Below are 24,900 nucleotides of genomic sequence, written 5' to 3' on the forward strand. Positions count from 1 at the left end.
GCTTACGCGTTCTCTCGGCCGAGGGTATCAGGTGTACCATGCCTTGTATCTCCTGCCTTCTAGACTCGCCACCGTCCATGTCACTCATCTTGTAAGTAATTCGTGATACCCATAGCCTGAAAACTCTATGTGTGACTGTGCTGTGATGTCTATGCGGACTCTAATTTCTGAATGAATACTGCACTACTCCGTTGTGATGCGACCTAAGACGAGCAAAGCAGCAAGATAACAGCTGGCTGAAATAAGGTACGGGATGCCGAGAGCTGCGCCGCCGATCGCTATGCTCTTCACCCATAGGACCATCATCAGTGGTGCGCCTAAAAGCGATCCTGAAGTCTTGACCATCATCACAATCGAAAATATGTGTGACTCTGGGTCCGCGGAGTCGACCGGCTGGTCGTGTCTCTTTGGTGAGATGAAGGGAGACTTGAGCAGTGATAGCGTGAATACCGGCAGCGCCGAGCCGAGAGCGTAGAGAAACAGTGAGGGTACCATCATCCAGATCCGGCTCGCTACAGCAATCGCCAGAGCACCGAGGATAGAGACAACCAAGCAGATGTTGGCGTAGTGTATGTTCATCCGGTGACTGGCCAGCTCAGGCGGAATATGCCGCAACCTATTCTGTCTCGACCGAAGAATGGCGGGGATGATGGCCGTCAGGAGCGTGAAGTTGACGACGGCTTTGGCGGAGAGGAGATAGCCTGTAGACGCAAACGTCCAGTGATAGCGTTTCGAGATGTATTGCACAAGCAACTTCGTGTCCGAGCTTGCGAGCGAGGTGAGGACAAAGCTGATGAGCAGGAGGGTCATGTTGCGAGGATGACCTGCGACGATAGACTTCAAGACGCCGAAGCGCTGGAGGATGGATCTCAGAAGGGATGAATCGGCGTCTTGAGCTTTCAGCACAGGAGATGAGAGGAGAGGTCTCGCTTGGTCGTCCGCGTCAGGGTGGCTGTCAGGTGATTCCTCCAAGAGGGAGATAGCGGGAATGGCCAGAAGAAGGAGAGCGATTCCAATCCAGAACGGAAGCCAGAGAAGAAGACTCATAGATGCTGATGCGAGAGCTGGGCCAAGCAAGTTGACGACATACGACACGGAGCCCATCCATCCGAAATACGTGGCCCTGTGTCACCTTAGTTAACCAGGGTAATGCGCGAGGTCAGGTCGATGGCCTACTCACCTCAGGACGTGGTCGTCTGTCATGTTGGAAGCTATGGCATATGTGATTGAGTTGAAAACACAATCACCGCCTAGGACCGAGAAGAACGGGGATGCGATCATGGCTTTGGTCGGCAAGGTCTGCTCAAAGTACCCCACGATAACGGCCCACGTCAACAAGATGATGCGGGGCACAATGTTGAGGCAGAGGATGGACCGCCGACCGTACCTCTCCGCGAGGAATCCCAACGGAACCGTCATGATGAAGTCTGGATAGACGTTAGTCGAAGAGCGAATGCCTGCCAGTGAGATTCTGCGCGCTTACCACCCACGATCCACGCCGTTTCCATAGTTCCTTGAATCCAGGCAAGACCCTGCTGCACATCGTCCACCTTGCAAAAACCTTCTGCAACATTGCCATCTTTGTCGATTACCGAAGGATCTGTGACCGCGTAATGCTCGCGGCAGAGGCGGCGTTCAATGACTCTGCTGAGGGGAAGCTGGTAGAGACTGGCGGCCAGATTGACCAGGAGTACTAGTGCGAGGAGAGCCCAAATGCCACTTCTGCGCGGTTTGCGGGAAGACCTTAGATTAATGGGATTATCATGTGCATGGCTAGCATTCACAGGATCTGGTGAAGGAGGCATGGTCTACTCGACCCTCCTATATCGGTGGTTGACTGATTTGGTTTGATGAGGAAACCAAGACGATTCAGCGAACTTCTGGAATGGCGCCTATGAATGATGACTAAGCTTGTTTACGGGCATCGCGCCGCCGTGTATTTTCACCACGATTCTTCAAGGTACATGTGACTACTCTACACGCATTTGAATGTGTTTTCTCTAATTCTAGTCATGACTCGAAGCATCATATGCTTAGAAACGGCGGAAGGACTACGGCCTGCGGCAAGCAGAAGTTGTCAGGACTGTAATCATATTGTCACTGTCTGCATTCACTCATCTCCCGCCAAAGTACGCAATCCCTGCTGAAGGAGGTGAGAGTAAGCGCAGACTTGATCCCCCTGGAATATGAACTCCTATAGATGACCATATCTTGAGGCAGGGTTTCCGACCGTGCATCCAAGTCGGCGTTGAAATCTTCGAACCATATTTCAGGTCGATGTGCAGTCCCGCCATCCGTTTCTTCCAGAATGCGTAACTCGCGCAAAGAAGATGGAAGCGAACCCAACAAATCCTCGGGCCGCACGGTCTCGATGCTCATGGTAAGAGATTCGAGTTTGTGGAGACTCTTCAGCTTTGCAAAGGGAAGAGTCTTGCCAGATATCAATATGAGACTCGTCAAAGTGTTACGATGCTTTGCAATGGCCTCCATGATGGATGCTTCTCGTGAGAAGCCATTAAAAACAAGCTCTAGATGGCGTAGCATGGTGAAGTTCGAGGTCATTGATTGGAAGTGCCGTGTACTGAGATTGGTGCGCCGTAGAATGAGACTGGTGAGGTTCGGCGGAAGGGTGAAAACGGACATAGGGTCGTCGCAAAGATCAAGCCGAAGTCCTTGAAGGTTTGGCGCGCAGTGCAAAATAGACTTGAACTCGTCCATAGTACTGAGGCCTGGTTGCATCAAGTGAAGGTGTCGAAGATTATTGAAGAGGATTGGCTTAGTTGTCTTGTTCGGCTCGGGGATCATGTCAAAGGGTTGTCGATAGACGCCGCGTTTGGGTTCAAACATCAACTCAACGGATTCGGCGTTCTGTGCCAGTAACATGGCGACTTCCACGAAGACGTTGATGTTCCAGTCATACTCGTACCAATCGGGTCGTATCTCGAGACCTACATCTTGGATGATGCCAGAAACGAAATCGGCATCTTCAAGATCAATGAGACGCGTTACTGCACGGTGGGAATATCCTTCAAGGCGTTGTGATCTTGCCTCAATTGTGAGTCTTCGGGTGTACTGAGCGCAGTGAGGCCGTGCTTTCCAACACTTGAACAGTGATATGAACTTCTTCACACTCGCATTTGGAATGTAAATGTGTCGGTGAAGGACCGGCTCAGCAATCTCACGGAGACTGCGGCATGTCTGGCAGAGTATAGCCGACGTTGGGTTGGAGTTGAAAGGAGGGACGTAAAACTCCAAACTAGGTGGTTCTGGTGGGTTGTCGGCGAGTTCGGCTAAGACCTGTTGCAAAACCTCCAGTGGGAGAGACAGTAATGATGCCATCCCTTGGAAGTAGGATCTCAACGATCAAGGTCAAGATCCGGAGCGAAACAGAGCCCGTACGTATGTGTGCTCCTTCGCCGGCGGCAAAGACTTTGTGCCAACTAAATGTGATCATTGATGGCTGAGATGTTGCTTTCTATGGCGGTTGAGGTGAACACTGAGAAAAGAACAGAGGGATCATACGAGAGGGCTGCAATCAATTTTAAAGGTCTCATTTCGAAGGATTCATGGGCCCCTCTGCCAAGCTGAAAGTTGTTGGTTGATCCCAGCATGGCTAATACTCCGGTGTCTGCTCTAATCAGCTGCCCGAGTCAAGTGGAGCATCGTCAGGAGATCGCTTCCCCGGCTTCAACTATCATAGGTGGAGAGTGGATGCACGTAGCCGTCCCTAGTGGGCTCATTGTGCATGGCCAGACCATGCATTTCGCCGCAATTGGGGGTTCGGATCCTGCAAGTGACATTGCCATCCACGGTTCTGGGAAGTAAGTCCTAGTCAAGCTCTTTAGTTGCGGGTGTGAATGACTTCAAATTTGAAATGTGAATTGCTAGTAAACTCGATCCTGTGAGTTGTAAATAGTGGTTATCCTAACACAAGTTAGGGTGGGTGCCCGTGCCGCCCCCGGAGTGCTCAAGCCGTAGGTCGGGGTATCACATCAAGTAAAACTCCGGATCTGAGGGCGGAGGGTCGCAATTCCCAAGACAGCATTAGCCAAGCATGAATCAATCAGGCTGTTCATTCAGGGTTTTGATGTCCGCATGTTGGCAAGTTATTCAAACTTGTGAAGTCTTGTTCACTCGAATCTACAAAGGCAGTGCAGTTTGTTTCTATTGACGCCTCGGCCATCCACTATTATGAGTTAACATGGGTCGGATTAGTTAGTGAACACTCCCGAAAGGGGAAGCTCGGGGACGAGTTTCGATGTTGAAGAATAACTGTCAACAGCATATGCCCCAAGATTATTTCCCCAAAAACTTCCACCGCAACACACTTCACTCCAGAAGAAACCTCGGTATCAAGTTACTAATACTGACCGATCAAGTGATTACGAAGTGGACTATTTAAGGGACCCGATTCTCGGGTTGCGTTCAAGACTACCTTAAGGTAATTGACACTTCTCACAACACATCACCTTGACTCTAGATCGCATCACCATTCTTCCAATCGCTTCGAACATAACATCCCCTCATCTATCCAAGATGTCACCGTCGCGCAGTTTTATTAAACCAAGCATTGCTGGCCTCACGACCGTAGCTCTCATCGGTTCATACTTTCATGAACTCCCAAAGCGTGGAAGCATGGATTTTACCGTCGACCCGACCTTCGATCTTCCTCGACCACCAACAGATCTTCCATATAAGAAGACCAGCAATATCATTTGCATGGTATCAATGACGGCAATCGGGCTTTCAGCAGTTCTTCTCGGCGCAAGAGATGCTCTACGCTCCCGCACTCTTTTGCCTTTAGTTCTTCCACTTAGTGGCGCAATGATTGCGTTCCCCGAGACTTTCATCGACGTCCTGGGATGCATTCACTACCCATGGACCGACCAGAATGCTTCCTTGCACATTCTTGGTCGTGAGATGCCGCCGTGGATACCAATCTGGTTCGGATACGCCTCGTTGATGCAGATGAACCTCCAGCTTTTGACCAACAAGACGTCGACGAGGACTCTGTGGTATTTCTTAGGCCTGATGATGGTCTCAGACCTCATTGTGGAGGAGATTCTCCTGCCAATGGGAGTTTATCACTACTACGGAAACCAGCCACTGGTTGTTATCAACAGATTCCCTTGGTGGTGGATGGCTCCCAACTCCATTGGCGTCTTTCTTGCTACGGCACTCGCCTACCGGTACCGATTTTACCTCGTGGGCTGGAAGGTTCTCGCTGTTCTGTTTCTGACCCCGATGTCGGTTGGTGGTATCTACGGCTTCATCTGCTTCCCGGCCTGGGTTGCTATTAACGGGGACTACGGCTGGCTCGTGACTCAACTGCTTGGACTTTTGACAATGGCCCTGGGTTTCGTAACATTTGCTATCATTCTAGAGATGGTACTTGGAAAGAGCCCATTCAATTTGGATTCGAAAGATGACTCAAGCCGTCTGCCTAGGACCTCCGACGAATCCTCTGACGATGCCTTCCAAGACGGCGAGTTCTGAGCATTCGTGCGTTTCTCCCTATGCACACAACTCAAGCAATCACGTATGGCGAAGCGCGTTTTGATCGAGCCAAAAAATACCGCACTCTCACTTCGTTTAGGTTGATTTCAGTTTGATACCACGCTTGTACGATAATAAAGACAGAACTTAGAACATTGCAGCTCGGGTCAGGTATTTTTGGAAATAGATAAATTCTTAGAAGATATGACCCAAGTAACACCCGCTACTGGTTAAATATCTAGCTGCCATCATACTCTGATAGATGTGACTTCTGAATACTCTCTTCCGCTGTAAAAGTCCTGAAGATAATTGTTCTCCAAGTGATCTCGATACCGACAAAGACAACATCGAGTCCTCCTTTGTCAGCACGCACTCTTTTTTTCCAGAGCCTTGAGAGAGTTGTCGTTGCCGGCCGTCGAGTCTTGACCGGGGACCTTTGAACAAGGAGGAATAAGAAGGGATTGTTCTGCCGAGATAAAGATATACACGGATACGTTTTTCAGACTGGGATGTTCATACCTTACAAGTTACCTACTTACAATAACCATGTTGCTGGCAAGCAATCATAGGAGCCAACGAAGGTGACAGATCATAAGGTAAATCACGTCACAATCAAGCGTTGCGGAGTTTACTAATCCATCTAATCGATGCTTCTTCGATGAGTCACTCAATGTTGTCTCTATTAATCTTTAAGACTACTTATTGCCTGGTCCTTTGAGGCGGCAATTTTGGGTATCGCATGTCCTTTTCCCGACTACTCCATGGTACCAACGCCAAATGCAAGTAAGCCAATACCTCAGAATCCTATGAAAAAGCCATCGATGATCTTCTTTTCTCGAAGCCGTGTACACACTGTTTAGTCTCCGTTCTCAGAAGACACTTCCCCAAGGCCGTGAGTCGCGAGATCTTCTCTCCCAGCTTCCTCTTCTAGGTCGACGGCGCTCCTCTCGTCTCAATCTCTCATACTCGTCCCGCTTGGCGAGCTCAGCAAGAAGAATATCCTTTTGCTCTCTCTCGCCGGCGAGTATCGATTGCAGGAGATCAACCTTCTTGATAAGCTCATCCACCTTGATGTGATCGCCCTTAAGCTTTCGTTCGAGCTCCTCGATGGTACGGACGAGCTTCTCGATCTCGCGTTGTCGTCCTTCGTGAATGTGATGATTGTTGCGCTCGATGCGCAACTCATCCTCGAGAATCTCGACTTTGCGTACGAGATCTGCGATTTGTCTAACGTATTCATCCGACTTTGGATGTCGGAGTCGCTCCTCTGCCAACAAAACCTCGAGATCATCGATTCTACGGCCGAACTCGATCGCTTTGCGCTCCCAATGCTCGCTTCTCTTGACTTCTCTGTCCAGATCTAGCAATAGGCGAGCGTTGCGATCTTCGAGTTCCTTTCGCCAGATGCGGTTGTCGTCTGGTGAAATGAAAGTGGTCCGCAGAATGCGAATCTCTTCTCTGCTTTCGTTTAGCCTAATGAGGCATTCATCGTAATCTCTGATCAGCTTGTCGTAACGAAGTTGCATATCATCGAAATGTGGATGGTGGTGATCGTGATGCTCGTGAATATGCTCGTGTTGCCGTTCTCTCAACCTCTTTTCGAGGTGTTTGATGCGGTCGAAGAGATCGCCTCTTGAGTGCTCGTAGCATATCCTGTCGGCAGTAACGTCGCAGTAGTTGATACAGCCATCGATCTTGCAGCAATGATCTGCACAGTAGCCGAACTGCAGTCTGGCAATCTTGCGACAGCCAGGTCTCTTGCACTCGTGATCACCACAGTACTCTCCTCCCTTCAGGCACGGCTTTTCGCAGCTCTTCCAGTGGCATCGATGTTTGTGACAGTGGACACCGAACTCGGATACCTCGTTGCAGCCAGCTATCGTGCAAGTGTGTCTCCGGCAAAAGGGACGGAAGCCACCCCCATCGATAGCAACAGCGACAGCGTAACATCTCGATGCGCCGCATCCGTGGTCTCGACAGAACACTCTCTCCTTGTCAAGCTCGTTGTCTCGGAAATTGACACACCCCTCGAATGTGCACTTATGGATGGCGCAGCAGCGAGTGCCAGGTATCGTCAGTTTGTCGCAGTCTTTGTACGTGCAGCGGAATTCACCATAGTCTGCCTTCTTGTCAATTTCTCGAACTACTGGGGATGTGAGTAGTAGGTAGTTGACTCACGGTGTTCGCAAAAGTCCCAGAGACCGCCATCTGGACGTCTGAAGCGGTGGAATTTGCAGTTCTTGACGATGCACCGTTGATGATTGAAGCAACGATGGTCTGCGTATATCACCTCTCGACAATTCAGCTCTCGGCAAATTCGCGAGTGGTGGTCGGCGCAGAACTCGGAGTTGGATATCCTCCTCTCGAAGCAGCTTCCGACTCGGCATCGATGGTCGGCGCAGTAGCCATACAGCTTGTCTCTAGTCTTGTAACAGTCCTCGACGAAGCATTTGTCTATTCAAGATGCATGTCAACGTCATAGTTTTGGATGTGGTGTAAGTGGGTAGAACTCACGGTCCGGACACATCCACGGGAGTGGCACATTCGAGGGGCAATCTCCGGTCCGAACACAGCCCACCACTCCGCATCTCCGGTCTGCTCTGAATGTTAGGAATTATCGCAAAACGAGAGCGAGAAGTAATCTCACGTTCACTACAAAAACGATGCTGAGGGTCCTTGGGACGGTTGCACATTTCTAGACCGAGCACGCAGAATTTGCACGTATCTGGGGAGGGAGTATTAGCTTGTGTGATCTGGGCCCAGGGTGATATCTATACTTACGATCAACGCAGAAATCAGAGTAAATTCTGATATCCGGTCTCAGGGGATCGTTGCGAATGAAAGCATGTTTCCTGGAGCAGCCATCGACATGGCACGTTCTTTCGTATCTGTACTCTGCGCAACTGTCGCAGCTGCACCTCGATGATCTTGACGAGTGCCTCGAAGATGAAGACGAGGACGAGAACGACATCGTGACCATACTCTAGGGAGGCAAAAAACACTTGATGCCCTACTAATGCGACTTTGAATCGATCAGTCGCTGAGTCGGGTGCCTGAAGCAAACTGCCGAACCTCCGGGTTTTGTTGGTGTCGGTATTGGTTTTGATGGTGATGCAGGTTGTAAGTTGCAAGTAGGTACACTAGCTGCAGGTACCGAGCGAATGTGTGGAAGAGGAAAGAGGAAAAGGAAGAGCTGCAGGGGAAAGGCTGCGCGAGGTCTTTTGAGAGAAAGGGCAGTTTGAAAGGAGGTCAGAGTGAATGTGAGAGAATATGCCCGGGTGAAGGAGGCCGAGTGGAACAAGGGCCCCGTGAGGCGTGACAATAGCTTCATCCCAACTTTCTGTGAGGTGGTGTGGCTCAGCTTTATCCAGATACTCCCAGGTAAAGAGAAACGCTCGGCCACGCGACCTGCATTTATCGTTGTCCTACCCCTCCATGCCCTCTCACCTCTTTTGGCTTTTTGCCAATTCCAGGCTCTTCATCGTAATTGTAACTTTTCGGTGAAGGTGAGAGTCAAGCAAACCAACAAGCCAATAGGAAATTGTTATTCTCGTCAGCGGAAGCGTCATCTGAAGATGGGAATGGAATTCCTATTGGTTGCGTCTATAGCGTTTTTGGCACGCTCCCAAATTCCGAATTTGTAAATGGAAAACCCCGCGCAAAGGTGAAGTTGACTCATCGTAAGGCAGCTTCCGACATTCACTACTTTGAACGAGGCAGCCCGGATTCAGCCGACGGTTGCGAGAACTTCATTATGCCTCTTCATACTGTCGCAACATTGACAAGCCAGGTGTCGCCTTGCTCTTCTCGATACCCGGAGTGAAGTTGAGAGTTGTGGAGACCAGCGGATGTGACACCAGATGCAACGGCCGACGGTGAAATGGTAAGATCCACATCTTCGGTAGAGTCTAGAGACGAAAGTGAGCTGGCCAAGGGGACAGACGCCGGACAAGACGTAGACGAAACGAAGCTAGGCTGACAGCTGGTCGGCCTGGGCCAAGCGAAGAAGTTTAAACGATGCGCGATAGCGGGATGCAACCGGAGCAGTGCGAGGGAGGCCCCGGGGAACGAGATCCAAATCGAAAAAGGCTTGCATGGATGACGCTGGTAAGCACCAGCCACACGTGGCCCCCTGGGGCTAACTGATGGAGGGCGAGAGCTCGCTCAAGGGTCTCAGATAATCACATGGTGGGAGGGGGAGGAAGTGGCATGCGCCCTGCAGACCAAGACACTAGGAGAACACAGGAGGAAGCGCAAATGCAGGACCTGACTGGATGATGGCGTCAAGGGGCCTCAAGCTAACGCTGCATTCTGCCATTTTTGTCCCGGGAAGTGTCCTGAAGAGAACAATGGAAGAGAAAACTACTTTTGGAGTGTTCATCAGCCACCTCACAGGAAGCCCCCACGCCGAGCTCTTTGACAATACATGTACGTACTTGATGTATGTTTCTCCAAAGACAGCTGAGCATTAGCTGCAGCTTGGTGAAAGTTCAGGTCGTTAATCTTTCGGCTTTGAGTCGTCTTTGCAGAGAGATTCTGGTCCAAATAAGGACGCCTTGACCTCCAACACCACTAACAATCAGCCGACAAAAGCCGCGATCACTGAGAGCCAACCTGTCAATACAACTTCAAAGATCATTTCAGTTGCCCCGCCTTTCACTAAGAATTACAATTCAGATTGAAAAAGAGGAGAAGTAAGGTTACGGGTACAGCTCTACGGACGACTGCCCAGCAAATTGATTCAAGGCGCATTGCTCGTAAAACAGACAGTCCTCCGGACCCGGTGCGAATGTCAAAGCGCTCGAGTGTTTCTCGGAAGTAACGAAAGTAAGCAAAAGGGCTCAGGGCCAATTCTGCTCTTTGCTCGCCTATTCGCCTTTACTTCTCCGCCTACCAAGGGCGAGAACGCCAAGGACCTGCATACCCTTCCTTCACATGTCCGAGAACTAGGTCGAGTTGGGGTTGAGAAGAGCCCAAAGAACGCTTAATTGACTGACAACCCATTGCGACACTTGACAAGTACTGGCGTCGGACCGCTCCATTCGCAGCTCCCCACAGACCCTTTCAGACTCCGGGCCCGACAACTTGACCGACGAGGTCCTCAAGCACAGACGCAGCCTTACGCAAATCCGGAGCTTCGCCATACCACCGCTGCAGAGCCCATGTGGCCGCGTCGACTCCCTGTTTCCATCGCTCGGGCAGCCGAGAGAACCTGTTGCTCTTGACTGCGGCCAGAAGTAAGAGAGCACGGGTCATTGCCGCTCTGGCCATGAACCATGTTCCGTGATGGCGGTGGTGAGGGTTAGCGTCAAGCAGCAGCTCGAGTGAGAGCTCGAGGCACTTCTCTGCTAATGGCATGACGCGGGGTATCCAAGGGTCATCCGCCGGTTGGTGAACCACATAGTACAAGAAAGGCCGATGGATCCATTCGCGGCAGCTCGTGGCTCGGTTTTGGATAAAGTGTACCAGCTCGTTGTTTGATGGCTCTCGATTTTGCCAATGTATCTGAGAGGGTATGTGCAAGCACCTGAGCATGCATTAGCGAACGTTTCGGACCAAACACGAATCCGCGCCGGGCGATATGGAGATTTTTACCAGAGGTTGATGTGCTCGTCAAATTCCTCACTCTTCTCGAGCACTTTGGCTATGTCTCGGGTCCATGCCTGCTCTCCATTGTAACCAAATATTGATATAGCACGATTGATCATCCTTCTCGACGATATCTCAGCCAGGTAATAGAACCAACTCTTTTCCTCCTCTGGCTGAATATCATCTTCCAAGATATCCAACACGCTTGGCTGAGCTGCAGGAGATGCGACTTCAGACGGAGGCGAGGGGAATAAGTCTGGATATCCTAGGCCAGTGATGCCACTTGGTGGCAATGGTATCTCACATCTGAGCTCGCTGAGTGTCGACAGTCAGCTGCCATAGGTTCTCCTTCCATCTTGAGGAGAAGGTTCCTGCTGGACTTACCATTCCGACTTCATGCATGACCAGTAAAGGCGTTGCTCAAGGCGCCGTGTCTTCTGAGAGATACTTTGCCAATTCCGCCTTTGGGCCCTCCGCCAGTATAGGTTCTTGAATTGAACGCTGGCTTGATTGAAGTAGAACCAGCCCTGAAGTGGACGAAGTGAGTACATCTCGAACACTGCACAGAAGAACAGGCATTGAATCTGAAGTAAGGAGGGCTCAAGCAGTCCCAGCCGCTTCTTGGCTGCGAGATAGTAGGCCTGGGCTGTATCTGGATCCGTCGTGGTCGATACTGACGAGCGCATCGATTCGGGCGTACTGTTGAAGTTGATCTCGGATTGAAATGGGCTTGCAAGGCAGGCGAGTGCACATGCAATCAGCTCAATGGGAAGCTTCATCAGCATGGTAACGGTCGTGAGAATCTTGAACAGGCCGAGGACTCACGACTAGACACGACGGTCCGTCCCATCGGGGACCGTTCTCTACTGTATCCTTGACGTACGCTTTGAAGTCGGTCACGTCAAGAACTGGATTCTTCACATGCACGTATGCCAAGAACTTTTTGGACAACGCCGTAAAGTCGTCTTCCTGAACTCCCCGCCCTAGGTTCCGACTTCTGACAGGTTGAGATCGATGTGAAGACTCTGCATCACCATCCTCTAACTCCAAAATAAAAGACTCCGTCTCGGGCGCATATCCCCTAAAGATTGGCCATCGCAGAATGGCCTCGCAATTAGACCTAGCAGCGGCAGAGTCTGGGATGTCGAGGCGGATCATGACTTCGTCCTCGGGTAGACCATCAGAAGGATGACTTAGATTCTCGTCAATAGTGACGCTTGTACTAGTTTGAGGCCCATGGATCGATGTTGGCGATAGTGTTGAGGGAATGGGGGGAGCGCAAACTGCTTGCGCGGCTGGTAGTTCCGGACGAGTCTCAAGAAGAGAAACAACATGATTGAGGCGGTCCAAGATTGCCAAGCTCGCGGGATCGAATCTGTACTCTAAGTAAGACCGAGCCGGTCTGGAGCATTTCCTACAGGCACGAAGAGAGCACTCACGTTGAGAAGTCATTCGAGGTGTCGGGGTATGTACATTGTCCGCCGTTTCGCTGGCAAAAGCCGCATGCTGGCCGGACATTGTCACATTTCGTTTTACGGACCCGACAGGGCCCACACGCCGCAACAGCACGCCGTCTCTGGTACATGCCCGAGGTCCGGCGCCGCTTGTTGGACGTTTCAGGCGCCTCATTGCCTGCATCGGACATTGTGGGATGTTCCACAAGGCCTTCTGTGGGGTTGTAGATATACTGATACGGGTGAGAGATCTACCCAGATACCAAATTCGACAATGATTCGTTTTGGACGTGATTGTTGGCTTGATGGAAATGGGTGACGATTCCCAAATGAGAAGCGCGGGGAGTAGCGGAGTTATGAAGGTGAGGAAAAGCGAAACCGATACCAGGGTCCACCCGACTAAATTAATGGGGATTTTCGTTGCTTTTGGCTAGCTCTCTCGCTGCTTTGAGTTGGGGTTCATTCACTGTGGCGGATGGTCTATAGATCATTTGGTGATACCGAAGGCAGTTTCCGCTTTCCAAGGAGCTTGGCGTCTCATGAGATGAGGTTGTGAATTTTTTTGTTTTATTGATTTTTTGTTGCTTGTTGTGTAGCTTTAGATGGCCATCAAGAACTAGAAATACCATAGGAGAGGGTTATCAGTCTCGAGTATTATTCCGGTTGAATAACTAAACATCCTGTATTCTAGTCTCTGTGATTGTGCACCAAGTTCCAGTCCCTTTAACAGAATTTGACTCTAATTTCGGGACCTCGTATTTATTGGTTTGCGTTACTTTCAAGACATTCTCAACTTTCCTCATTAACCTAGGCAGGATATGTAAAAACCAAAAGCTATTTTGGTGGGCAGGTCTCTTGAGGCCTCCCCGGGGGTATCGGTTGGATCTCCGCGTGCTCAACGGTAACGGCTGTGACGATGTCCATCTGAATATACGGACCTTCCACAATGACTGGTAATGTATGATCGTGCACTTCAACCGCGCTCACTCTAGGCGTCTCGTGCATGTTGGCGTACGATCTTCCCCAGCCTCTCTGCCCGCCGTGTTTCCACCACCACCATTCCTTGCGACCGCCGCTGGGAACAATACTTGGCTCAGGCACTCTTCTACTAACAGGACCACTGATGATTACAGTGTGTCCATAATCTCGTATTGGTGTTCTGACAAAGGCGAACTGGTCCAAGCCCGTATTATGTGCGTCTTGTGGCTCGCTAAACACAATGGTTGTTATCCATAGTATTGAGTTGAAGAGCCCGTTTGCGGCCAAGATGGACCCCGCGAAAGCAAAGTATAATATTCCAAGGTCAATGCCCAGTAGAGAAGTAATGCGGCCGATGATTAAAGGCGTGCTGCAAGCGACGTATACGAAAGGGTACGCAAGAAAGGCTGGGTGGTAGCCTGAGGGCCGTCGAACTTCCGGGCTATGACCGGGTTCGAACCCTGATTCGGAAGCTTCGCTTTGTGACGCTCTCTTTTCCGGCAGGTGACGACAACTTCGTTTTTGACGCCATAGAGTAAAGAAGACGAAGGAATAGAGGCTCAGTGTGAGGGCGATGGAGACGATGACCCAGAAATAATGAGCCCAAAACCGCCACGATTCATACGATGTAGAAATCCAACACCTGTACCGATGTTGAATTAGTGTGAGAACTCTTGGGAGCCGTAGCTGCTATGATCAAAGCAAGGGAGTGCTAGATCTTATTTACCAGACATTGGCCCTCATGAAGAAAGACTCCTGAGGAACTGCTGGGTGGATCTCCGAAAATATTACGCCTGCTCCGTTGATACTAAAGTCGAATATCCAGAGGAACCCTATCGAAGTATAGATGGTCCACGGTGGTGGCTTATAACCCAAGCCTACTGTCAAAAAGGTGTTAATCGAAATAACCGCCAGAAATAGGCTTGCTGCCAAGTTACTGGTCGACCCCAGCCAGCCCTGAGCCCAGCAGACTGATGAAGGTGCAAAGATGCCGTCAGCTGAGACCCAGGATATACTGAGTGCGTAGGCAACAGCCTCCATCATATCTGCTAGCAGAAGGTTATAAATGAGAATGGGGAAAGGATTACGAGCTTCCTCGACCTCTTGCTCTTCTCGATTCCCGGGAGCACTAGCAGCCTCTACCGCTTGCTCCTGTGACGTTGCTAGTCTATCGAGCTCCTCAATCCGGGCAAATCCGCTACTGCCCGGGCAAGGAGCATCTAGCCCTAGAGAGAGGTCCGGTAGATCGGTAACATCGGCATCTTGTGGTCGTGTACTTCGTTGCCTGGGGGCCGGGCGAGTTTTCCGGTATGCCAGTAACTTGTATGTGATGAAGAGCCAGAGTCCCGTTGTGGCTATGGCTGAGAGGAACGAGAAGATAGTGAGTACGATAAGTCCACGGCGGTGATAGTCTGGAAGTGGTGCCAGCGTCCCCCGTTGTGCCGCGGCTGACATGACAGTCTTGCTTCTCCGAAGAAGAAGGCCGTCGGTCAGGCTGTATCCCCTGGGCAGAAGCTACGTGCACCCGCCACGTGGGACACATGAACATATATGTTCCTGTTTAGCTGGGCCTGACCTTCCCCTCAAATCCTCTCCGAAGTCAAAAGGAACACTTGACTCGTGCGTTACATTGATGCTCAAAGGCCCGTGGTCGAGAATGTCGAATTCGAGGGCTTCGCAGTCCATGGAGGAGGTTAAAGCCGAAACTCTGTTCGACAAACGCCAATAAGGGTGGTCTGTGCTGTGCGAGCCTACCCAACTTACGTCGTTACAAACTCTAAGCCCCGTGGCATATCCCTGGGGTGTTGTTTCACAGAACCTGATCTCGCGCTATGTAGTGCGAATCATAACCCAAATACAGGTTCTTCGCCAATGACGGAAGACAAAAACAGGCTGGAAGGCAGAAAATTGGACCACTTGTAGATCTGTTCTGTGGTGCATCTCGAAGTCGATAAATAAGTCGCATGGACCACATCCGCGGAGATACGCGCCGCTCGGTAGACATGGGTTCCCGAGTGTTGGTATGCGTGGTGCCTGAACCTGACGTCCTCGTGGCATGATAAGCATCATTCTTGATACACAAGATGGAATTGCTTGACTAGTGAATTTTCGATATGTGATCCGGGTGATCCGGTATTCCCAGTAGCAGCATTACTCTAGTGAAGAATGGAGAAACAGATGTGCGTTCATGAGTCTCATACTGTCCGCTGATGTGCCTTTCTAGCCTGCTCATGCCAACACGATCCCCTGACATTGAAGACCCTTCATATTCTTTTTGATAGCCCGGAATCCAAACCATGTCATCGTAATACCAGTGAGAAAGATTGCAGACGAAGTCAAGGCCACCCATATCACGCTTTGCACGTAGCCCTTTGTCCAACCTCTTCTCGCTGCGCTCTGTAAATCATCGACGTTCAACATGTCGACTCCCTCTCTTGTCAACACTTCCCAGACGTAATCGCGGTAAGAGATTGGCCAGCTTGGCAGGTCCCAATACCGAGATTTGAGGCCCGACCACTTTGCAGTACTGATCTGCTTCCGTAGCTTTGCAAGTTGCTCAGTACTGAAGCCGGTGCGGACTGATCCGATACTTTGTTGAAATGATACGGATGTGTAATAGGTGTCTTCCTCATGCCACAGCTGAGAGGTAAAGTAGCCATACTCATTATACTGGCGCCAATTATCCTTGGGAAGTTGGTCCAACGGCGCGTCGAGGAATGTGTCGTGATACTGATGATAGAGCTCATTCGATGGCCAGTGGTTTATCATGCGGTCTTCCATAAGATTGCCCGTACCCACGACGGTGACAGGACCCGGCCATATATCTTGCCTGAGTCTGAAGCCCGGCTCGGTATGTATTACCTCGTAGCGTGTCAGGAAGAGCTTTTCCCGCAGGGATCCAAGCTGCTCCATTACCACTGGCCACGTCTTATACGGATCACTCTTGACGTCCAGCAGCAAGACTATCGTGATGTTCGGTTGACTTCGGAAAGCACCCTGCGGCCGATCTGTTCGGCTGAAGTTCGACCACTGCTCTGGAGGATTCATGGTATCGAGAATCTTCATTAAAGGATCAAGGTACATGGACCGCAAAGTTTTCTTGGAGGACAGTTCATGTCTGTCATGGCCAACAAGCAACTCGGAACCATCGTCGCTCAGCCAGATGTCCGCTTCCACGCCGGTACAGCCTGCTGCGAGGGCCGAGTAAAGGGGGTACGGCCTCCAGTAATCATTGTGAGAATGACACATGATTGGGATGACTGAGCGAGAAAAGTCCTCCAGCCATCTTGAGAGACCATCAACTGGCTGGCCATTCGTTGTGATCGGGTTGTTGGAGATGAAGTTTTGGGAAGCCGCGTCACTCAAAGCTTGAGGCTGTAGAACAAATACGAAGACATACAACAAAGTGCTGCAGAAGAATGAGTTCCCTCCACGTCGGGTTGAAAGATGATGAGTTAGCAAAGAGAACCTACATGAGAATAGAACATGCGATAGTTGCTGCCACTCCCAAGAATAGAAGCTCTCGGAGGAGTGATGGCTTTCGCCGCCGGAGTCGATGTGCAGACCTGATGCACTTTTGCAGAACAGACTTCAAGCGATCTACCTCAATCAATTTCGTTGGCTCAGTTTGTGATGATCGCGAGCTGTCCATGGGGGGTCTCATCGTTGTGTTGTTACTACTGCCTGGCGAATGATCTTCCGCCGAATGCTCTGTCACTTGTTCTCTGGGAACCGAAACTTTGAACCGGTCCATAGCTCTGGCCAATTCACAGAAATGTCGTAGATGAATGTGTTACAATGCAGAATTGATTCGGCTAACCAAGGGGTTTCCAGTGCCTTTATCTTTGGAATTTTGTTTGCCTTGGTCTAGGTAACACCAAAAGCTTAGCCACACAGTGGTTCCAAACCTCCAGCCTCAATACGCCCCGGTTATTAATTAAAATTGGGAGAAGCAAACGGAAGTAATGTTGAAGCAAACGGCGATTTGAAACCCCGCGTTGTTGCCTTGTTTGCTCACTGCGCACAGTCGTTTTCGTCATCAGAGTCAACCTGGTGCATCGCCCGAGCTCTTCGTTGGACCCAAGCTTCACAGCCGATCTCTTCGTACTTTGGCTTCTCCCCTTCCTTGACGCAGGTGTCGATCACGCCGCAGCTTTCATGCAGGCCGAAGCCAAAGAAGAAGGGCATACTGATTCGCTCTTGTCCACTCAAGTTCTGGGCTCGATGTACTGTGCTGACGTAGAGATCATTTGTGATGCGCTGCAGGTAGTCGGCAATGTTGACGACAAACGTCCCAGGGATAGGTGCGGCCCTGATCCATTGCCCCTGGCGGTTTAGTACCTGCAAGCCCCCAACCGAGTCTTGCCATAGAATGGTGAAAAGCTGAAAGTCTGTGTGCGATCCTATGGAAACTGTCTTGTTGAAGTCTGAATCCACGGTGGCCGAGGAACTGAGAGGTGGGTAGTAGTTCAGCGCCAGCGCAGCATCAGGGTACGCGAATTTGGCATCAAAGTGATCCTCAGGTAGATCAAGCGATAGCGCAAAGGAGCGAACCAGGACGCGAGCGAGTTTCAAACAGGATTGCCAATATAGAATGATGGCTTCTTTGAAGTGCGGCTGATTGGCCGTGCCATCCCAGTGGAAGTCCTCAATCCGCAAAAGCTTCCTCGCCTCCGCAGGAATAGCATTGACGTCGACCACATCAGGGTCGTGGCGAGGGTCGTACGTCCAGCTAAATGACTCGCGGACATCGACGCTCTCTGACTTGTTGATTCGCTGAGATCCTGGCGGTTTGTAGCCGTTGAAGTAGCGACTCTTCCCAACCCATGAGCGCATCTTTGTCTCTTCATCCTGGCGGAAGTACTCTAGGCAGGCCGTATGGGCTGAATCAGTGACTGAAGACGCGATGCCATGGTTGATCAGGTAGAAGAAGCCGGATGTCGTGGCAGTGTTGCGAATCTGCTGAGCTACAGTCTTCCGGTCCTTAAGTTCAGGGCTAAATGCGAGCGAGATATCGATGACTGGGATCTCTGTAGGAAGGGCATCGCGGAGCGGAGTCCGAAGGATGCGGCGGGTTACCGGTCCGTTCCCGGAGGCGAAACGCAGGAGGGTCGTCCCCGGATCAGATGCAAGATTTACAACGCCCATTGTGGGCTAATTAATCGTTGAAGACTTGTTGGCACTGGAGAAACGGCTACGTCGAGTCAGGGCAAATCGAGTCCGTCGTTCAAGTCAAGAGATGGTTTAATAAGATCAAGAGGATAATTCGGGCAATTTAACAGCTGAAGTATGCGGGGCGATACAGGCGATAAGGAAATGGTAGACACAGAGGCGGGGGAACTGGGCTTTGTGTCATTGGCTTGAGATGATGTTGCTGGTGATTATCGTCGGAGGTGGCCGACAAGCTCCAGTTCCAAACCCTTTAACCTTAATGGGAGCACGTGGCAGCCCGATGTTATTGTGAATAGGTCGGTTATTCATATGTCTACCTAAGTAGCGAAATTCGCCATGAGCTCGAAGCATGCCGGCCCGAGTTCGGCCACGTTCATGTTAGTTTGCGTTGCTTCCTCAAGTCGAGATGGTTGATTGATCATCTTATTCATTCGGTCAACATGCCTCACATCATGGTTTGGGGAAATAGTATGAGGTCCTTCTCGACTCCTTCTAACAGACCTGTGGACAAGCTTGTTTCTGACGTGGAGAATGGAGAGCGTTCGATGGTTCATCTTACTCAGTATCATTCTCCAGGTCTACCTACGCCTCAGCAGCCCATGTAAACAGCTAGTTAAGGACCAATGATTAGTCCTCATCGTTTCGTATCACAAGCAAGAAAAGGGACGTAAGGGAGCAAACCATTGGCGTAAAGGGAATAATTATCAGCATTCTGCAGAGCCCGTTCCGGGGGTAATGCGACGCTGGCGTTGTAAGCGTAAGCGTAGTCATCTGTGTGAGGAGCATAAACTGCCTCGCAGTGCGTGGTTTCGTGGATCGTAGTCGTAGCTTGACACTGTCGGTGGCATCCTACAGGGAGTGGCGGCAGGCCAAAGAAGAGCGGGCACATAACCATTGTGTTGACGTCCCAGGCAGTGTAAGCATTGAGAGGGCCGTCGAGCTCGCAAACGCCGTAGTAATCGTAACAGAAGTACCGAGACACTCCTGAAGTAGTTGAGCTACACTCCTGCGCGACGTTACGAAGCCGAGTGACGACAATGTTGCGGGTTTCTGATGAGTTGGTGCCGAAATACTCGACAAACCGCTGAGAGGCCGGGTTAGCTGCATCCGCTGCGGCAGCGAGGGCGAGGGCCTGACAGTTGGCCAGGGCTTTGGTGCTGGCGTCCAATGTTGTCGCATTGCATCCTGGCTGTAAGTTGGTGCGCTCTTTGAGCGCCGCAGTTACCAATGACTTTGCGGCAACGTCTGCGTCAACGTCAACTTGGATGGTGTTCGACTTGAAAGCCACGGCAGGCTGAGAGAAGTCTGTAGACGGCACTAGAGCAATCGGGATTATGCCTTCAGCGGTGATAGAGTAGGTGCCAGATTGCGTAAACTGATGAACCTTTGCTGCGTCGATGGAGACCGTCACTGAACCCCCAGCTGGAAGCGACTCAAAATGAATTGCCTTCAGCGCATCGTACTGAATGCTCGGCTCAATGCCCCTAAAAGAGACTGCGTTCCCTGCTGGCGCGTGAGCTACGGGCATTTCGTCGCCGTGGCGCTACTGACCTGACTCGTCAACGATGGACACACGCTGGACAGGAAGCTTGTCGTCCAAGATGGTGCCGACCTTGAGCAGATTGAGATCTAAGCTGCCGGCGTTCTTGATGGTGGCGGAAACCTCGGCGCCAGAGTCGGATACCACAGGTGTGAGGGTTACCTCCAGTGTTGAGTCCCGCTTGGAGTAACGGATACCGTGAGCGTTGAGATGACCGCTGGCGATGGCCGCCAAAGGCGCGAGTGCAAGGACCTTTCGCCACAACATCTCAAGAACTGCAGCGGCTCAAGTTAAAAACGAGGTTAACAGGGAATCGCCACCGCATGTGGTGCTGTGGTCTTTTTAAGCTGTCATTTGATATGAGATAGCTCAGAGCTCAAGAGCCCAAGGGCCCAAAAGCATATGCATCTCTGCAAATCCCCTTAATCAATCTTGGCTAGAAGCCCGTATTGATATGTATTGCCGGGATAGACAAGATATAAATGCTCTGACTTGGCAGCCAAAACTCGTATTCGACCAGGATTGAAATGTCGAAAATGGCAGGAGGTTTTGCCGGCATTCTCAAGGTAACATCGGCCCTTGAGGTGGGCCATGGCAGAACAGAACACGAAGCTTCACGTTCCCATGACAGAGCGTGCGCAGAGAACTTGACATCCCCAGACTCAAAGTGACATGAATCATCAGACTTGATATTCTGGGCTGTGTGCCGAGTCCCGTTCCAATTGGCCCGACGGAGCAAAGTGTGAGGCTGTACGGAGACGGCGGCGAGGATCAAAAGCCGGTCGATGGGTTCCTTTTACTCGTATTCACGACTGTGTCAACGCAAGTATGTTGAACACTCAACCCTCTTCTCAAAAGCCTAGTATACTCTGAGCTGGATTAGTATAGAGCCGAAATGACCGACTTAATGAGCCTCTACGCCTATACTTGCAGATGACCAGGTGAACGAATGCCCGTCAACTCGCAACGTCACTCTCCCCACCGAAGTGGTTACAAAAGCAGCGGCCTCTTTACAGCGCTCTTTGTGCATGAGCCCCGAGGTGAACCGGCCGGAACGCGGAGATAAACCTACCCAACAGCCTGTGTCAGCCGGGGAGTGTCGGCCAACTTGTTCGTCCCATTCTCCACTTCCCCCACTGCATCAACATCGTGACAATTAGTGGAGTCGAGATTGTGGCTTCTTCAGTGTTTCTTAGTGCAGGATTGGTAGAATGGCTTGCTCACTGGTTTTCACATCCCTAGGGCGGATGGTAACGCATCTGATTCTTCATGGCTGGTGCGGCCCGCGATTCCGCATCATTGCCATGAGTGATTTATCAGCCTCCAGATCTCATAAATACATCGACTGACCCCTTGACTGCTGTTCTCTCCTGTGCTCCATGCAAGCCTTACCAGCAACTTTCACTCTTGAACACACTATCTCCGACTCCAGAATGTCTGCCGAGATCCCGACCCTTCGCTGGGGCATCATCGCCACCGGCCTGATCTCCTCATGGTTCGTCGAGGATCTGGTACTTGAACGCTCGAACGCGAGGGCCAAGCACATTGTTCAGTCCATCGGATCATCATCACTTGAGAAGGGCAAGGCCTTTGTCGAGAAGCATCTCCCAGGGAAAACACCCACAGTTTATGGTAGCTATGCTGAGGTCTACAACGATCCTAACGTCAACGTCATCTATATCGGCACACCACACGCATTCCATAAGCAAAACTGCCTCGACGCCATCAACGCGGGCAAACATGTACTATGCGAAAAGGCCTTCACCATCACAGCCAAGGAGGCGCGGGAGGTGTTTGAGGCCGCGAAGAAGAAGGGTGTTTTCGTCATGGAGGCAATGTGGACGCGTTTCTTCCCCCTCACAAGATCTCTTCTGAACGTCTTGCACTCGGAAAAGCTGATTGGCGATATTCACCGGGTCTTCTGCGACTTTGCCATGAACATGAACCTCGCATCTCTGGGCCCGGACTCGCGCCTGAAGAATCCGGCGCTAGGTGCAGGAAGCCTTCTCGACATTGGCGTATACAGTTTGACCTTTACGATTCTGGGACTGGACCCCGGCGTTGGAGATAAAGCTGAAAAGCCCAAGATCTCGGCGACACAAACCCTCTCAGACGATATCGATATTGCAACATCGGCTCTTCTTCTCTACCCCAGTGGCAAGCAAGGTATCCTGACAGCTTCGACGCAGGTCAAGACACCACCAGGATTCTGCAGGATTGAGGGAAGCAACGGATACGTCATTATCGAGGGCATCGCGACTTCAGTTCCCGGCTCTTTCACAGTGTACTCTTCCAAGGCTTCTGGCGAGGGATGGGCCGACTCTGCGACGGAGGGTTTGAAGTCAAAGAAGTTTGACTTCGAGCGACCAGGTAAAGGCTTCTACTGGGAAGCGGACGCGGTGGCGCTGGATATTGCTGCTGGGCGCACAGAAAGCGAGATCATGCCCTGGGCAGAAACTGTCCGTGTCATGGAGATTTTGGATGAGATTAGGAGACAGGGCGGCGCCAAGTTCCCTCAAGATGATCAGTAAAGGGCTTCGAGTGAAATGAAAGTAGTGGATATCACAAGAACCATCTTTGAAATGCACAAAGTCTTCCAAGTTTGTCATCATTACGCAAGTACCAGTAAGAGCTTTGACGACGAACCTCAATAATAACTCCGGGATTCGTCTCTCGTCTACATCCTTTCTCTGAAGTTAGTCCAAGAACCTACTACCACGGACCGGCCTGCATAGACTAATAAGCCTCCGGCAAATACGACAGCAAGATAAAGTCCCGATAAGGCAGTCGGCCCAAGAGACTGCAGCATTTGACCGCCGATTGGCACTGTTAAGAGAAGCGAGAAGCTTATGACAAAGTTCATTGTCCCTAGGCTGGTCAGCAAACCAAGAGCTGTGGTAAAACTTGGTAGTAACGTACCATAGTATCTTCCATAGTCTTTCAGCTCACAAGTCTTCGCCACACAGGCTAGCACCCCACAAGGTCAGTTAGCGATAGGATACAGCAACGTAGGCAACAAGTTATCAACTCGAAGTGGATCAACTTACCAGGCGCAAGTGACAAGAATGATCCGGTGCCAAACCCCCATAAAGCCGAGAAAGCATACAAGGCTTCGATTCGAGTCGACCCAAACGCAGTAAGCGTTGCAGCGGTGCAGATGATCGTGAAAACAATCATGACCAGGAGGATGTTGTAATGTCCCAGGCGATCACCTACCAAGCCAGGAAGAATACGCCCAAGAGACGAAACGCCGTTCAGGATAGCTAGCATGTTGAATCCATGCTCTATAGGAAGTCCCGATAAAGCCACCAAGGTTGGAAGAATTGCAGTTGCACCAAAGATGACGAACTCGAGAAGCGCTATGGCGCCGCAGATGAGCGAGAAAGGTAATGAATGGAAGGCAGAAAAGCCCATAACAGCCCTTTTCCTACTCCTTTGGGTAGACACTCTATCGGAAGCTATCATAGCATGCAACCTCTCGAAAGGAAGGAGGCAGGCAATGCCTGAGCTCAGTATAAGGACAGTCAGGAATCCCACTGCTCTCATAGACCATGCCCACCCCCATAGAGGGAATATCTGCCTTAGAACCAATGGGAAAATCATCCCACCGGTAGAAGAGCCAGACAGAGCGATACCGAGTGCTAGCCCCTTACGACGATTGAAGAGTTTCCCAATTACAGCAATGCCTACAGTTGTAGCAATAGCATTACCAATGCCTCCCAGAACACCTAGGCAGAGGATGAACTGCCAAATCTTTGCGCATTCGGCGAGGACAAAGAACATCAGAACGAGTAGTCCTGTCGCGAGTGGTCCAAGAAATTTTGGGCCGTAAACGTCGATCAGCGGTCCTGCCTGGATACCGAGAAGCATCGTGAGAAAGCTGTAGACTCCTGTAATCCAGCCAACATCACGGGCAGAATAATCTATCAGTTGGTTCTCTAAGAGAAATGACTGGACTGCTCCGGAAGATTGCATGAACCCTATGAAATTAGGCATTAGTGCCAGGTCTTTCCCGTTTTTAATGGATATGGATGGTGTTCCGGGATTCGGGAATGCTCACCGAAAGAAGGCATCAGAAATAGGAATGACCCGAGCACACAGACCCACGCCGACTTCCGACATTCGACGTCCACAGCATGGTGCCGGTGCGGTTCTTGTTGGGTCACATGGCTGTTTAGGGATGGTTGCCCCGAGAACTCTGGCTTCGTGGAGAGGAATTCGTGTGCTTGCGCTGAGGATGGCATGGTGAGGAAAATGTTCACGGCATCATGATATTCCATCAGACTAATACCATCTACCTTTATGTCAGTAAATAATGTGCTCTTGGCGCTGAAGAAGTCTGTCCCGGGTTTCTTGACCTCATCCGAGAAGGCTTTGCAACAGCGGAGTTGGCGGAGTTGGAGTGCATACTAAGCTGGCTCTAGATCAACATGGGCTGGCACCTTTGCCTCATTCGGCATTACCTCCAGCGTTTCCTTAAGAGGCCATGTCTAATGCGTGAGTCCTTAACCCCCACCTGATCAGTCAAAACCTCAGTCCTTCGGAATGGTTTGGAATGATTTACGCACTAATGTTCTTAGGCGTCGTCTGCTTAAACCGCTGGTTTCTCAGTCTTCGTAGCTTGCCCGTGGGTTTGCTGGCACCAACCATGCAACCAAGCCTTGAGTTGCG

The 24,900-nt window shown here is 50.9% G+C and overlaps 10 protein-coding genes across 10 annotated transcripts; 2 read left to right on the top strand and 8 right to left on the bottom strand.

Moving 5' to 3' along the window:
- Positions 1-183: 183 nt before the first annotated feature.
- On the bottom strand, positions 184-3,454 carry CABS01_11152 (major facilitator superfamily transporter; the record flags this gene model as incomplete). The annotated part of the gene is made up of 5 exons (XM_060544507.1): positions 184-1,123; positions 1,181-1,427; positions 1,484-1,722; positions 2,231-3,290; positions 3,400-3,454. 5 exons carry the CDS (start codon positions 3,452-3,454, stop codon positions 184-186), a joined length of 2,541 nt encoding a protein of 846 aa, XP_060397755.1.
- Positions 3,455-4,536: 1,082 nt separating this feature from the next.
- Positions 4,537-5,496, top strand: CABS01_11153 (uncharacterized protein; the record flags this gene model as incomplete). Its single annotated transcript, XM_060544508.1, has 1 exon — positions 4,537-5,496. One exon carries the CDS (start codon positions 4,537-4,539, stop codon positions 5,494-5,496), a length of 960 nt encoding a protein of 319 aa, XP_060397756.1.
- An 869-nt stretch (positions 5,497-6,365) lies between these two features.
- On the bottom strand, positions 6,366-8,476 carry CABS01_11154 (uncharacterized protein; the record flags this gene model as incomplete). The annotated part of the gene is made up of 5 exons (XM_060544509.1): positions 6,366-7,615; positions 7,675-7,950; positions 8,011-8,091; positions 8,144-8,221; positions 8,278-8,476. The coding sequence occupies 5 exons, from the start codon at positions 8,474-8,476 to the stop codon at positions 6,366-6,368; spliced, it is 1,884 nt and encodes a 627-aa protein (XP_060397757.1).
- Positions 8,477-10,560: 2,084 nt separating this feature from the next.
- CABS01_11155 (vegetative cell wall protein gp1) lies at positions 10,561-12,730 on the bottom strand (the record flags this gene model as incomplete). The annotated part of the gene is made up of 5 exons (XM_060544510.1): positions 10,561-11,023; positions 11,092-11,400; positions 11,470-11,858; positions 11,911-12,460; positions 12,525-12,730. 5 exons carry the CDS (start codon positions 12,728-12,730, stop codon positions 10,561-10,563), a joined length of 1,917 nt encoding a protein of 638 aa, XP_060397758.1.
- A 643-nt stretch (positions 12,731-13,373) lies between these two features.
- Positions 13,374-14,972, bottom strand: CABS01_11156 (uncharacterized protein; the record flags this gene model as incomplete). The annotated part of the gene is made up of 2 exons (XM_060544511.1): positions 13,374-14,160; positions 14,245-14,972. The coding sequence occupies 2 exons, from the start codon at positions 14,970-14,972 to the stop codon at positions 13,374-13,376; spliced, it is 1,515 nt and encodes a 504-aa protein (XP_060397759.1).
- A 774-nt stretch (positions 14,973-15,746) lies between these two features.
- Positions 15,747-16,766, bottom strand: CABS01_11157 (uncharacterized protein; the record flags this gene model as incomplete). The annotated part of the gene is made up of 1 exon (XM_060544512.1): positions 15,747-16,766. The coding sequence occupies one exon, from the start codon at positions 16,764-16,766 to the stop codon at positions 15,747-15,749; it is 1,020 nt and encodes a 339-aa protein (XP_060397760.1).
- A 765-nt stretch (positions 16,767-17,531) lies between these two features.
- CABS01_11158 (2OG-Fe(II)oxygenase) lies at positions 17,532-18,665 on the bottom strand (the record flags this gene model as incomplete). The annotated part of the gene is made up of 1 exon (XM_060544513.1): positions 17,532-18,665. One exon carries the CDS (start codon positions 18,663-18,665, stop codon positions 17,532-17,534), a length of 1,134 nt encoding a protein of 377 aa, XP_060397761.1.
- A 613-nt stretch (positions 18,666-19,278) lies between these two features.
- CABS01_11159 (metalloproteinase) lies at positions 19,279-20,496 on the bottom strand (the record flags this gene model as incomplete). The annotated part of the gene is made up of 3 exons (XM_060544514.1): positions 19,279-19,298; positions 19,371-20,192; positions 20,241-20,496. 3 exons carry the CDS (start codon positions 20,494-20,496, stop codon positions 19,279-19,281), a joined length of 1,098 nt encoding a protein of 365 aa, XP_060397762.1.
- A 1,166-nt stretch (positions 20,497-21,662) lies between these two features.
- CABS01_11160 (dimeric dihydrodiol dehydrogenase) lies at positions 21,663-22,760 on the top strand (the record flags this gene model as incomplete). The annotated part of the gene is made up of 1 exon (XM_060544515.1): positions 21,663-22,760. The coding sequence occupies one exon, from the start codon at positions 21,663-21,665 to the stop codon at positions 22,758-22,760; it is 1,098 nt and encodes a 365-aa protein (XP_060397763.1).
- Positions 22,761-22,906: 146 nt separating this feature from the next.
- CABS01_11161 (riboflavin transporter MCH5) lies at positions 22,907-24,473 on the bottom strand (the record flags this gene model as incomplete). The annotated part of the gene is made up of 4 exons (XM_060544516.1): positions 22,907-23,097; positions 23,149-23,196; positions 23,277-24,209; positions 24,290-24,473. The coding sequence occupies 4 exons, from the start codon at positions 24,471-24,473 to the stop codon at positions 22,907-22,909; spliced, it is 1,356 nt and encodes a 451-aa protein (XP_060397764.1).
- Positions 24,474-24,900: the final 427 nt, after the last annotated feature.

This window comes from Colletotrichum abscissum (assembly GCF_030869225.1).
Source record: "Colletotrichum abscissum strain IMI 504890 chromosome Unknown Scaffold_30.1, whole genome shotgun sequence".
Taxonomy (NCBI): domain Eukaryota; kingdom Fungi; phylum Ascomycota; class Sordariomycetes; order Glomerellales; family Glomerellaceae; genus Colletotrichum; species Colletotrichum abscissum.